The 14,382-nt window shown below is 37.0% G+C and overlaps 1 protein-coding gene across 2 annotated transcripts in view; it reads right to left on the bottom strand.

The window, feature by feature from the left end:
- Window positions 1-472: 472 nt before the first annotated feature.
- Window positions 473-14,382, bottom strand: part of LOC118276598 (uncharacterized MFS-type transporter C09D4.1) — a 73,798-nt gene continuing 59,888 nt past the window's right edge. For both annotated transcript variants that reach the window (XM_035594947.2, XM_035594952.2), the window contains 5 exons: window positions 6,028-6,169; window positions 3,994-4,193; window positions 3,491-3,705; window positions 3,289-3,394; window positions 473-3,181 (listed from right to left, as the gene is read on the bottom strand). In XM_035594947.2, the coding sequence (XP_035450840.1) occupies window positions 3,014-3,181; window positions 3,289-3,394; window positions 3,491-3,705; window positions 3,994-4,193; window positions 6,028-6,169 (831 nt within the window). In that variant the 3' untranslated portion in view covers window positions 473-3,013. The remainder of the gene's footprint in view (window positions 3,182-3,288; window positions 3,395-3,490; window positions 3,706-3,993; window positions 4,194-6,027; window positions 6,170-14,382) is intronic.

Genomic DNA, 14,382 nt, shown 5'->3' with positions numbered 1-14,382 from the left:
AAACATAAATGTAGCACAGACTAGGAAAAAGAGGGTGGTAGGTTTTGCTCTCCAATATTATAAGAAAAAATTAATATCGGTCCAAAAGCTAATTGCTGGTCCCCACAGGATGTAGACAGTAGCAATAGTAAACACTGGCTAATGATGTAGCCAACATTGAAACATACCTGGCTACAAATAACCCATTACACCCAGGGCTTAAAGACATTCAGGTTGTAGGTAGGTACCGACTTACCAACCCATCCTATAACGCACACTATGTCGTAAATAAGTTGATAAGATTCCGTCTCGAATCAGGAATAGGAACGGAGTAGTCTATAGCCAGTAAGAGTCTGACACTTCCTCTCGCCTCAATCAAGGCGGGAGAAGTCATTGGATAATTTTCCCCCTCATGCAACGAAAAGGCGGTATATAGGTAAGTATATATTTGTTACTTACTTATGGGTTTTAAACTTGAAATAAAATAAATAACTAGATAATCCATCAACAGATTTTATTTAACAATTAGGTATTATTTAACATTATAACACATCGATTAGGTCCTATACTTTAAAAACACATAAATATTGGAATGACAGTAAAACGGTAAGTAGGCAAGCAATACAAACGAAGCATAGGCCAAGGTATTATTACTAATTTCATAAATTGTAGGTATTTTCCAAAAATAGCCAGAAGCTCTCGATAGAGAAGGCATTATTTATTTATATTTATTAATTTGTAAGTTTATTGTCATTAAGTATTTCGTTGAGACCCAGATTCGTTAGATTTTAGGAAAATATTTTAAATTCAATTATGTCAACCATATTTAGGTAACAGGTAACAATATCTATAGAACAATCTCATTATGTGAATGCTGAACGCAGCCTTAGCCAAGTTATCATGAATGTATTGCCTAAATCAATGTTTTATTCTTCAAGAAAACCTTCAACTAAGTCGACAACAACAAAAGCTTATTGCAATGAATACAGGATCACAAATTACAACACAACTTTATATAATCGTACCTACTTCTTAGCTAATAATTATAAAATTATCATTAAATTATATAATACTGGGTAACTCACATCGTGATCACATACCTACTATCACCTACACACTACACACATGTATTGGCACGCAAACATACACACAGGGTTTGTTTTGAAACACAAGTAAAGTACACACACGCACACGCCACAGATAATGTAAAAATTGTTCATGTGACATTCGATGCAGCCTCATGATGAGACGATAGTTCGCCTCAAGTGTAAAATAAATCCCTCATTAATTAATCCCTGTCAGTTTATTTCTTTTTTAGTTGAGAGAAGGTTATTTGGTATTTTTAAATATTTAGGAAATTAAAATGTGTGTAGTATGACGTGTTCGTTTACTTGCCTAACAAAACAAACCTTAACAATCGCCTAATTTATAACTTACTACCTAATTTAATTTTAACACGTAGAGATTACACAAAAAGCCAAAACAATCTTTACTAGATCACAAATAGGATTTAAAATCCCAAAATAAATTACTTTTAAATACTCTACAGGCAGAGTAATGAGCTACTTTCCATTAAATAACAAAACCTTGTTGTCTACAACTCTCTAGGAACAGACTACCTGCTCATACTCTGCTTATACACACTAACTTACAATCATAGTTATTTATTTGTATATAATTTTATGATTTATACTTCTAAATGCACATAGATTTATTTATTAGTTGGCCTTTAGGCCGAAAATTCTAGGTTTTTATTTGTCGATGTTTGGGGCACTGACACAAAACCGTTCCGCCTCGTTGGTAGACAGCCTGATGTGTACAATTTATTATTTAGGGCTTTCTGAATTTATTCAAATTCGTATTTTGTCGCGTTAATTCCACAACACATATTTTTCAGGGAACAATGCAATTTTTTTAAAATATATAAGTGGTTATAGATACCTATGTAAGAATGTATATTGAAAACTCCTACGTCATACAATTTATAGATAGGTATATGTATTCTCCTTTTAGCTACGTCCACAATATAATGTATGTATTTAAAATATTCGTCTCAATTTCATCCAAAAGGTTAATTTTCATAAATATTCAATCAATCTACAACATCAATATAATCATTCCGTAGATACGTCACAATCTATTCTAGTTTGTGGCAAAAACTACCGTATAGTTACAGTCACACAATTATTGTCGTGATTCCAAGTTTCTAGCTCTATATTATATCCTAAGAGCTAAACATTTCCTTTAAAATATTTCCTAGGTCAATTTAAAAGTATGTCTGAGTGTATTCATTGGATGCACATCGCTGTTCCTCCCGGAGGCAAACGCTCCTTCGATAAACTCTGCAGTATGTCGTCGAGACATCTTCATTTAATATTACCATAAACTACATCCTTACAAACCTAAATATAAATCACATAAAAATAATATTTAATTCATTTGAAAAGGAACTCTCAGTGAAATAAATACAGCACTAAACTGAATAGAAAATAAATACGTAGACATTTCAAAAGCCACTTTGTATAAAATTCTCTAATTCTGACTTATAGGCGAAGCTGCCGAGCTAACCCGTAGTCCACTGAATTTGACACTTGGATGCTAATGGTCTAACTAAAAGGAATTTCAGTATAATAAATAATTTCAATAGGTACTAAAATATTAATTAAAAATCTCTGCAAATTATTGCCGTATACACTTATCCATATTTCTCTCTAGAATTCGCCTCAGAACGAGTCCAACATGATGATAACGATATATTCACAGCCTAAGCACCACTAACATAAGTATAATACGTAACTTATCAGTAATAAATAATATTATTATAGTGAGATAGTTTATCGCTGCTAATATTATAATTTTATAGGCCTGACTTAAACCGAGCCCAGCCACGTCACAGCTTGAGTCTAACTCACAGAGAATTTATAATATTTAAAAACGTAAAGCTGGCTGCATACAATACAATGGTTTTATAAAATAATGCATTAAATGAGAATACTTTTGGAATGTAGATAACATTATGAATACGTCGATGGATTTACTCCTTGGCGTTGTTCTGAGCAGCCTGTCGCCGCAGGTCGGACCGGATGGCTGCCGTGATGGCGGTGCCCAGAGCCAGCAGTCCACAGAGGGTGAGGTTCGACCAGCGATCACCAACTGTGCCCAGCATCCATTCGTATAGCAGGGTGGTCACGATGCCGAAGATCTGTAACGAAGATTGGAACAGATTGAGCCAATGGCGAATGTTGATGAAGATGCAGCTTATGGTAAGAGCCGTAAAGCCTGTATAGTAAATCGATGAGTTATTATTACCTGAACAACAGCGTTCAGTATTCCGGACGTGGTGCCTTCAGGCTCGGGGTAGGTTACCTCTGAAGCAAACTCGAAGCCCACAGGCAAGTAGCCAGTCATGAAGAACCTGGAAACATGGAACAATGTATGTTACAGTATAACTGGTTCTGTTCTCAATCCACTGACTTAAGGCATTTTGATATGAAACACAAATCGCACTGACCCGAGCAGAATGCTGCTGAGGTATACGACGGCGATGTATCCACAGTCGAGCGTGAAGGTGAAGATGAGCATGCCGACGACGGAGGCGGCGTACACGGAGAGCGTGGTCTCCTTGAAGCGGTGCGTCTTGTCCAGGACCAGGCCGCACACCACGGAGCCCGCCATGCCTGCCACCACGATCACCAGCCCTATGCGACCTGCGTCTACGTTAGCTCCCTGGAACAAAGACATAGGTACTTTGTGAAAATATTAAAGCATAGCCTGAAGTAACAACGAATTTTGTCACCAGCTTTATTCTTCCCACAGGTGACGTAACATTCGACCATGGGACTATTACATAATTATTTAACACAAATTAGGCAGCTGCGTTCTCTGATTAACCTTTTAGACGGCAATCTCCAACCACTATGCCAAGCATGGAGATTATGGTAAACCCCTATTGTAGAGGATGCCCAAAGTCCAGCAGTGGACTCTCACGGGCCGTTAATGATGAACAAGTCTTACCGGATAATAAGTGAGTATGACTTGGTTGAGCAGGGTCGAGATGGCGTAGAAGGTTCCAACGTTGAGACCGTATGAGATGAGGAGCAGCACATAGTTGCGGTTGGTGATCAGCTTCTTCAGGGACAGCAGGAAGTTGGAGTCCAGGCTGTTGCCGAGGTCTGCAGCGGCTGATGGTGGCGTCGGGGGAGCGGCCTTGAAGACTGGAAAGTCATAATTTATCATTGGTTTAAAGGAAAATATTGTATAACGTTGTCCTGCCTTGTTTGTAAAAAGTATGAATAAGTAAGTCTGCCGTCACAGTTTACGTCACTTTATCATTCGTCACAAAAAGGGTTCGTGTCACAAATATTTACCTAATGTATAAAGGTAAACGTAAACACCTACCAATTTTAATGATGAATTAAAGAAAAACCCGAGAAGCCACAATGACGTCACATAATTATTCAGTTGGGTTTACCTTAATAAATCACAAAATAATTGTTTTTACTAATTCATGTCGTGATACAAACTGCTCATTGATATTCTACAGTCTAAATTGAGATTTAATTAACGTGGCGTCTTCATTAGGTTAGGTACATGCCTAAAACTTGCGGAAACTTAAGGTAGATAAGAATTTAACACTTTCGGAAAGCTATGTGTACAATGAATATGATTGGTGGAAGTCAAACGCATCCACACCAACTTAGCATTGTCTCGTAGTAGAACAGCATCTAATGGTAATGATTCTTAACACGGACTTTGTTTACTTATATCCCACCATCTATATAACTTGTTCAAAATAAAATACAAATAAATAGTAATCATGAAATAAACTTTAAATCAGTTTGTTAGTGCATACAGTCCTCAAAGTTACTAGAACGAGTTAAAAGTCGAGGAGTTGACGGAAACTTGCATCAGTTGGTTGTTCCTGCAGCGAAGTAACTTGCACTCGCTACCAAGTACAAACTGTCATCGTTTTGAGTTATACACAGTGTAACTGCGATCTGTTGCGAGTAACTCCTGGTCCAACAACTTTTAACTGCTTCCCGTGTTAATAACGAGGGAATTCAGTTACACTACAAGAAATGCTTTCCAGCTAGGTACTTGTATTTCTTCATTTGCATGCGCCGTTGATGTTGTGACGTAAAGTAATGTGCTTTTGGTTTTCTGATATGACAGTAAGTAAGTATGAAGTGTTGGCAACCCTCAATGTCAATAATTTTGATCTTGTTATAAGAAAAAATAGTTCACAGATAGCAATGTCGTTATTTTTATTTGACAAGGGGTGAATACTTAATGTTCGGCATAGAGACCCATTTATCTCCGTTTCTATAATTGCACTATCAGCCCTAATCTAGTAAAGCCTCGGAATTATCGGAATCTAAAAACAAAATCCATGTAAGTAAATACGTACTCGTATTGGTAATTACAATACACAGCTTAGCATTTCGCTATAAGTAGGCTGTCACCTATCGAGCAATCTGAACGATATCTAGCCATTTGCAAATATCCCATTAAGAGACTCGTAAATTAAATGAGATTTGCGATAGTGTATCTGTACACCTGTGCACGGATGAAACCTTTTTTATTGCTTAAACTCGTTCCATTATGTAGTCTAATGAAGTAGATGGTTATGACAAAGTTACTACGAAACAGCATTCTGAGGTACTTAAGGCTTAATTGCCTATGATCGAAAATATGTGTAAGTGGAATGCCTAACCTAAATAAATACTAGTTAGACTGCAGTTATCAGATTAATCGATATTATATCGAGTGCCTCGTTTGTCGAGTGGCGACAACCGCTGGTCGCTATGCAATTAGGTGTACTAAACTCAGTTCAAATGATGCTTGACGTTGTTAATAGGGTTAAGAACCTTTTTGTTGACGGGGGAAATCATCAAAAGGCACCTAACTTTTTGGGGAAACTAAGGAGTGTGGGATTTTTACCGCACTAAAACCTCCCCGGTGGCCACCATCTGAACCTAAAGGAGTCTCTAGTTTAGTCCCTACTGGTACCTATGATTATATTACTTTAACATATTATGCGATACTTACACAAGAGAATGAAGACGAACAGGACGCTGGTGAAGCCTGCGATGAGGTAGAACATGAGGCGCAGGTCGGCTGCTATCTCGGGGATGGTGCCGGACGCGCGGACCAACATCGGAGGCAGCACGAAGCCGACGGCCACGCCCAGCTGGGGAGAAGGAAAAGGGGAGAATTTATGAATACTATAAAATGTGGAAGTTTGTTGTTAATACCAATAGCGCATAGTGTAAAGGATAAGCTTCACTCCAGTGTGCATATCATCCCGTCGAATGTTTTTTTGGCTAGTGCCTAACTAAAGGATGTGGGAGGTTGGTACATCTCATTTTAGAATGGAGGCAAGAGCTACTTATACACTACATTCGATTGATCTATAGGTGTACCTTATTTTAAGGGGCGAAAATCATCCAATGACTTCTCCCGCCTTGGGCGAGGCGAGAGTGTCAGACTTATATTGCCTACAAACCATCCCGTTCCGTCCCCGTAGGTAGGGTACCTATACCTAGAACTTTTGTGAATTTACTGTCTTCATACTTAATAATACCAGTGTAAATATATTGTGCCGAATTTAATCATTGAAAGGTTATTTTCATGGAAATAAGGTATCGGTATAGTGGAAATTAATTTAACTTTACGTATGTATGAGTATATTCAGTGGAGCTAACAAGTTTTCGCAATAATCGGCTTACTACGGCTCCCACGTCTGTGCACGTGAGGTAGGTAAGCAGAACTATACAACCAAACCATACATGAATTCATTTCACTTTGACGATACTACGGCCAGGACTAAAAGAGGTTCGCAGAAAAATTGATTTATAAAGGTGTCCCTGGAATTCATTTTGTTCTGTTGTTACATGTTAGTTGTTTGAATACAAACTTTCGTAGTACGGTAAAACCATGTTTTACTACTTATATGATTAAATAGGCTTTAATCTTAGCTAAGTATGTTTTAGAATAATTGTCCAAGTAATAAAATGTTAATAAAAATTGCAAGGACTACAAATAAATTGTAGCAAATAATCCACACAAATGACATAAGACAAGAATCATGCTAATCTTGGAATGGAATGGTCATAACTAATGTAAACAGGTTTACATCACCCAGTTTGTTCAGTTAATTCGTAAAACAATTAAATCTTATTCATTCTGTTGTAAAAATAATTTCAAGATTTGCTTTATATTTTTATAGCCGGCCGAATTTTAATCCCTTTTTCTCTCATATCTCAAGAATCTGTAAATCCTTTTGTGGATGCTATAAAGATTAGTGTTATGTGCAAACCTTATTTACTTCCTACTTTATTTAGCATAAAATACGTACGCATTTAGGTATGTTGGCTATGTAATTGTTCTACTTTTATAATACCTAGTATATAAAGCAGTATTTACTATTATAAAAGCTAAATTTAATCCACAAAGAATTTAATCTGTGAAGAAATATGTTACGTTTACGTTTTTTATTGTATTTGCCTACATTAGGCCATCTAGATTCTTCAACTGCACGGTTAGGTACTGACCACATACTGACGTTCTTATCCTGTACTACACAGGTACAATCTTAATTGAATTTGATGAAAAAAAAATCTTAACTGTGTAATTTTCTCTAAGTAGCAAACTATCTAGACACACGGCAGTGTGTCCGCCAAGTTCGAGCAAAAAAACCGACACACCGGCCGTGGGTTATATTACACGAACCATTTCGGGCCAAGTTCGACCCACCTATAACTCAAAATCTATTTTATCTACGCATATGAAATTTCTAGTATCTGTCGAGATCTACTTACTTATCTAAAATACAAAATTTCATTAATGTACCTATTGTAGGTCTTGAGATATTGACGTCAGAAAATCGCTATTTTTACTATACACTCACTGACTGACTCACTCATCAAAAACCTAGACCACTTCCAATGGTCGTATTGACTTGAAATTTGGCATGGAGGTAGGTCTTTAGGTCAAGGTAAAGGAAAAAATCTGAAAATGGCCAAGTGTGAGTCGGTTTTAAAAATAATGAAGGTGTAAATTCATACCCCTAAGGAACTAAAACAAAAAATTTATATTATATCTTCCAATGGTCGTACCGACCTAAAATTCGTTACGAAGGTTTGTATTTAGTCAAAGTAAAGTAAAATAAGAAAAAAAGAAAATAAACCTTACAAAAATAAATGAAATCCCACCCAAAACATAAATGTGAAAGGATGCCAAGTTCGATAATATTGGAATGCTTCGCCTATAAAAGAAGTGAGATCTAAATAAGTACCAAGTTCCATACACAGACCTCAGTTAAAAATGATATAACTTGGCAAGTTTTAATAGAAAATTATATACTTGACTCATTGCGTTTAGTAGGTTTATAACAAAGTGTGTGAAAACTTGCCAACTTGTTATATCATTTTAACTGAGGTCTGTGTATGGAACTTGGTACTTATTTAGATCTCACTTCTTTTATAGGCGAAGCATTCCAATATTATCGAACTTGGCATCCTTTCACATTTATGTTTTGGGTGGGATACTTAATACAGGGTGTAAGCGGAACGCTCCCAAACGTCGCAAACAGGTGATGGTAAAAAACGTGTATTATTTAAAAAAAAACAAAGAATTCAATGTTTATTTTAAGTAATAATAGTTGTAATCTAATGCTGAATTTTAATATAGCATGAATAATACAAACACAAAAACGATTAAAATTATAAAAACATAAACAATTTGTGGCGTTTTTCGGGAGCGTTCCGCTTACACCCGGTATACAATCAGTATAATAGATTGAAAACAATAAATAATAAAAACCTGTATAGGTACATTGCAAGATTAACTACCTGTAGTGGATGATATTTTTCCGAAACTCTAGCTTGGCACCGGAGAATTTTAATATTGCCAATGGCTGGCTCGTAAATCATGGCTTGTGTAGTTGCGAACCTGGATGCTATAATCGGTGTTCAGTGTGATTTATAAGTCGTTTTCAAATGGGACTTGAATTAAAATTGCGCATTTTCATTAGGTGATCTTACTTTACTTACGTAAGTACTTTCCTTTAATTACATAACATTGCACATGCGTTCTCAACTGTACCTTTTTACTTAGGCACCTGTGTTAGGTGTGTTTTATTTTCATATCGTGTGTTATGGCGTGTTCTGAGTCCATTGTACGAATACAACCAATTGCTACACCGGGCACAACTTCAATTTCTGTCTCATTTCTGAAAATAATGAGGGTCCAAAAACATTTCAGAGCCCTCCCAAACACTCAGAGAGAAATGAGGCATGTATTTTGGAATATTGTAGGTATTTATGTGTTTTTTTATAAATAGGTATAATTTGTATGAATAAGAACACAAGTAGGTACTAGTGAGAATACGTCTAAGAACAATTATTTATTGATTGCAGTTTGATAAGTGCGATTTTTCTAAATAGACATAATATAAGGAAGGACGTCTGAATAAGGAAATGCATATCGATTGTAGAGGAAGATTCCTACCTATATTAACATATTGACATTTACAACAAGTCAATTATTTTCTGTGAAGTGTGAGAACTCTATGTTTCTGTTACAAACACATTCAAGTTATACCGACAAGTATTAGAAGATCCCCAGGACCCAGTAATTTGTGAAAACAAGACTATCTATCGAAATCTTGTACAGGATGGCAAAACAGTCGCACTTAAAAACACGTTGACCAAGGCGACTAAAATATTATTACGGTGGGTAGGGATGCTAGTCGTACCTGAAATTTTGAAGATAGTAACACATTTGGAAGTTCGAAGACAATTTTCCTAGGTAATCACCGGGAAACCAAAAGTTTGGAAGTATTTTACATAATCGATTTTGGACCCAAAACTTTTGTAACTTTCTAACAATTTATAGATATAACTACCCACGATAGATAGTACCTACCTATGTATTTTTATGAATATCATTTTAGGACTTATGCAGTTAGCTACCTAAAGAAAATGACAAGAAATATTGTAGCAGAACTCAATCCTAACTAAATTCCGTCGAACAACGAGCTTAAAACCCTGTCTCGTCCTATTCCTGACAAACAGAATTACGGAAATCCCCATAAAACGCGTTCCCGCCCAAAACCCGGGTGTCAAAGCCGCCAGATAGGATAAAATGTAGTGTCCAATAAAACGTCAGCTGTCCACCATTGCGTCGCCACTCGCGTGCCGGTCGCGTGCCGGTCGCGTGCCGGTCGCGTACCGGTCGCGCGCCGTGCGACACTCGGACACGGTGCCGTGACATTACGCACAACCGGGGAGCAGTTAGAGTTTATATTTCACATGAAATATGTCCCGCTGTTAAATTTTTCACGATCGCCGCTGGTGCCACACGTTTTGTTGACGACTGTATTGTTTACTACGTCAAGGTATAGTACTGACAGACATGTAGGTACAAAGATACAATGTACATATTTGAATAGGCAGGTGCCCTGTTTATTTTACTATTTTCGGTGCAAACTGCTTTCGTAAGTATTGTTATTAGATTCATATCGGTAAGTCTATGGTATATCGGTAAGTTACTAAATCTATGGCAATCAATCAGTCAAAATCCCATAAATCAGTTGATGGCGGTATAGCTCCGTGTAAAATATTGCCTGGCAAATCTAGTAGGTACATCCTGCAGCCACTTCAGTGTACGCACTCAAAGTAGCAAGAGCAGTTACATAAAGCGAAGCAAAACTGGAAAGTACCAACTTATTCTACGAACATTTTCCAAATGAGAAAATCGCGTCATAAAAACCATCAGGTGTCATGACTTTTTGCCGCCATTAAATCTCGGCGAAACGATCCATTAGCGGTAATTATTCACATTCACGACCAGATCCTGCGTAAAAATAATTCTGTGCTACCTGGAGTACCTGAGGTAAAGTTGACGACAATGACCCCATTCAAAACATCCACAAATACCCTTTGGAAAGGCTTAGAGGATTGTGACGGAGATCTGACATCGTACCAAAATATCTCGACAGGTTGAACGATCTTCGTTTTCCTTATCCCCAAACCAGTTGGCAAGTCCAACAATAAACGTAAGCCGGATACGTTTAGAAGTACTTGGGGTAAATTGAAAGTGGTGTCTGATACATATCTCAAGGATAGCCATAGGTTTTCCTTCCTGTTGGACTGGTTAGAAGTTTTGACGTGTGTCGGATTACGTGGTCCGAATGGCAAACAAGATGTCGATGTAATTAAGTAGGAAGGACAAAAACATTTACCATGGGCTATTGTGGCAATTTAGAATAGATAAATAATTTAATTATTGGCAAAGTGCATTTGCACTCCTACCCATCCTCTTGCAGAATATAAAGGCATGACGCAATGTAAAGTTGAAAAACATTTCGCAGAGCATCGATGTTGTTTAAAGCTAAAAATTCTTTTGGACATTATTCGAATTGAATTCAGTTACGGTAAAAATATTACAGAGACGAGATTGAAAGAGAAATCGTGCATAGAAACTCTTTTGTAAAGAACGCTGTGCCTCCTGAAATATCGCTGCATTCAGCGGCCGGGGATGGGTTTTGAATAAACGACGTTACAGCGATACCGTACACTGCGCTTTGAATATTTATAGCAAAACAAACAATAGAGCAAAACGTGTGAATCCATTTTAATTACTCGATACAGATCACAATCGAATTCTGTTTACGTGTGAACAGAATATCAATCGAGAAATAACAATTTTCGCACAATATATCCGTGATTTAGGATTGTGAACAAACAAGGGACATAATACTGCCTTGCTTTTTATAGATATCAGTGTTAGATTATTCTATAATGTAGCCACACAAAAGTAATTTCAGTAATACGTACTTAATTAACAAGGATCTATCGATCACCTATTGGTACAATACTAAACTTGTCCCGGACCGTTTAGGTGACTTGAACAGAAAAATTATCCACATCACAAACTTCTCACATTTCCTCAATGACTTGTGTACAGTAAACAACAACTAGGTTCCAAATCCCAGCATTGCATCATCAGATTACATAACAGACCAGCAGACAAACACATACAATTGCAGTCACATTGAATTTGATCAGGGATACAAATCTCCAGCGGCTCCCCCTCGCGGGCAAATTGGATGATCGTTTCCTGCAACAATCACGGCGAGTGGAGCACCAGTAACATCACGGTGTCACGTGGACGTGACCGGGGTAGAGGGGGGAGGGGGGGTGCTATCATTGATACAGACAGCTGTACGGATTCATTAAACACTAGACAAGGTGTCAGTGCTCACACGCTCAGGGGGAGGTAATGCAGTTTAGCAAGGGTCTTTATTGATGAAAATAGAATGCCATGATTCAATTTACACGCGATATAGGTAGAAAAAGAACTTAATTAAATTTACTGGTACAAACAAATCGCATTGAACTAAAAATACAATTCACTGTTTTCTTTTTGTACTTACTACCTGAGTATGTGTGATACAGAAAAAAAAACATAAAACATTTAGAAGACGCGGACGAGGTCGTTGGAAAACACCAGGTAAATAATAAAATGGTTATAAACATAAGTAATATTAAAATAATACTAGTTTATTACATTCATGGAATAGAAAACTAGTTTCTGTATTACCTAATTACATCTCTATAATAAAACAAGACTCGGCTTTCAGGTCAAGGTTTGAAGTAGGAAAGACATTCGCGAATACTTAAGTACTATCTTTACTAAGTAGGTACACGGCGGTAAGATGGTGGTCGGCAGGTTGTCAACCTCGAGCAGTACAACGTCTCCATATTTGTATGAAAAGAGCGTGAAGATTATTCCATTATAATTGAAGATTGGAAACGTCGCACCTATGTGTCGACGCAGATCTCACAACGAAATGAGATAAATTTATGGTAACGTGTGACTTCTATTATGTTCACGTATTGCGAGAGCTTCTTTGTATTCAATGTTAGATTTTTCTTGTAAAGGATCACGATTTTTCACTACGTATTACTGTATACGATAGCAATACGATAGTAGGTACATAGTTTACTGTTTACGCCTATACATACTTACCTAAAGGAAGATTTACACAGTGTCAGTAGACTCCGAAACTATACAAGTTAGCGCTGACCCAAAAACAAAATCAATGTAAATTGATTTGAAGTCAGAAATAGGGCATGAAGTCAGCGCTGACTTGAAAATTCCATCACGATTATCTTCAGCGTCTGCGTTGACTTAGGTATATCGTTTCGGAGTTAGCTACTGCTCCTTTGTAAATCTGCCTTAAACACACAATTGGTTCAGTTGTACTTTTCAGAATGATACATTAATATTTACGCTAGACCTTAGAGTAAACCATAGTCAAATTTTATTGTTGTTTAATTTTGAATAAATGACAAATAGTTGAATAGTGGTTACTGTTGCTATGTCAGAGCTAAGTATATTTGTACTAGACAGACACCCAAACATACGATGTGTTCAGTATATTATTATCTAGGTACTGATTGTGTGGGGTACAACGATTTGTTGTTGGCATCGTATGATCAGCACTTTATCAGGAGATTGATACAGATTACGTACGAGTCCGACCCGGGCCCTGAAGACTGGCATTTAATTTAAATTAGTTATCTATATCGGCTTATCTGCTAACCTAATACTTGTAAATTATAATAATAACTACGGGATGACAGTAAGAATTTCAATAAGAACATTTTAAGCTAATGAAATACTTATGCATTAGAAAACAATACCCTGTCCTACAGTCGGGTAAAAATATAATCACAAAAATCTTAAAACTAATTTTCAGACTTTCGTTCTGGTCTGTCAGTTTCGGTACAAAATTTTCTTTGACGAATGCGAAGGGCAAAAGACACGTACGAAAGAATAGGCAAATCGTTTGCTTATAACGGAATAGCCATTAAAACATTTAAATGTCCATTAAAAAAGAACTCTTTAACATTCCCGATAATAAAGCGAACGAAACGTTTTACAGTTATTCCACCATTTTATACCGTCATATAAATTAGGCGAGTCGTCCCTTTGCCTCACATTGAGTGCACGATAAACTTTAAGTGTGCTCCCTTCATCTCGGAAATATTTTTCTCCTCTTATCAGCATCGGGGCAGGCGAGAACACAGAAACTGGCTGACTCTTATCGACCTCGACTTAAAGATTATAATTGACTGGCATTTTTACGACGACGCGTAGGGCTTAAGGATACATATTTCTATTGCCGTTTCCTTGTTCTAGATATAGAGACACGTAGGAGGTAATTGGAAGTGAGTCGAGGATAAACGATTGGATAAATGTTTTAAATCGGTTCTTATTGCTTAAATATTCGGATTTGGAGGGACCAGAGAATCAAGTTTCTTTTTGGTTTAGTCCTCACAAATGGCTTTAAGATTCAGGATGCCAATATAATGGAGCCTATAATTGTATTAC

This window comes from Spodoptera frugiperda, chromosome 15 (genome assembly GCF_023101765.2).
Source record: "Spodoptera frugiperda isolate SF20-4 chromosome 15, AGI-APGP_CSIRO_Sfru_2.0, whole genome shotgun sequence".
Taxonomy (NCBI): domain Eukaryota; kingdom Metazoa; phylum Arthropoda; class Insecta; order Lepidoptera; family Noctuidae; genus Spodoptera; species Spodoptera frugiperda.
Note: the sequence above shows the minus strand (reverse complement) of the source record. Positions and strands in the feature narration are given on the sequence as shown.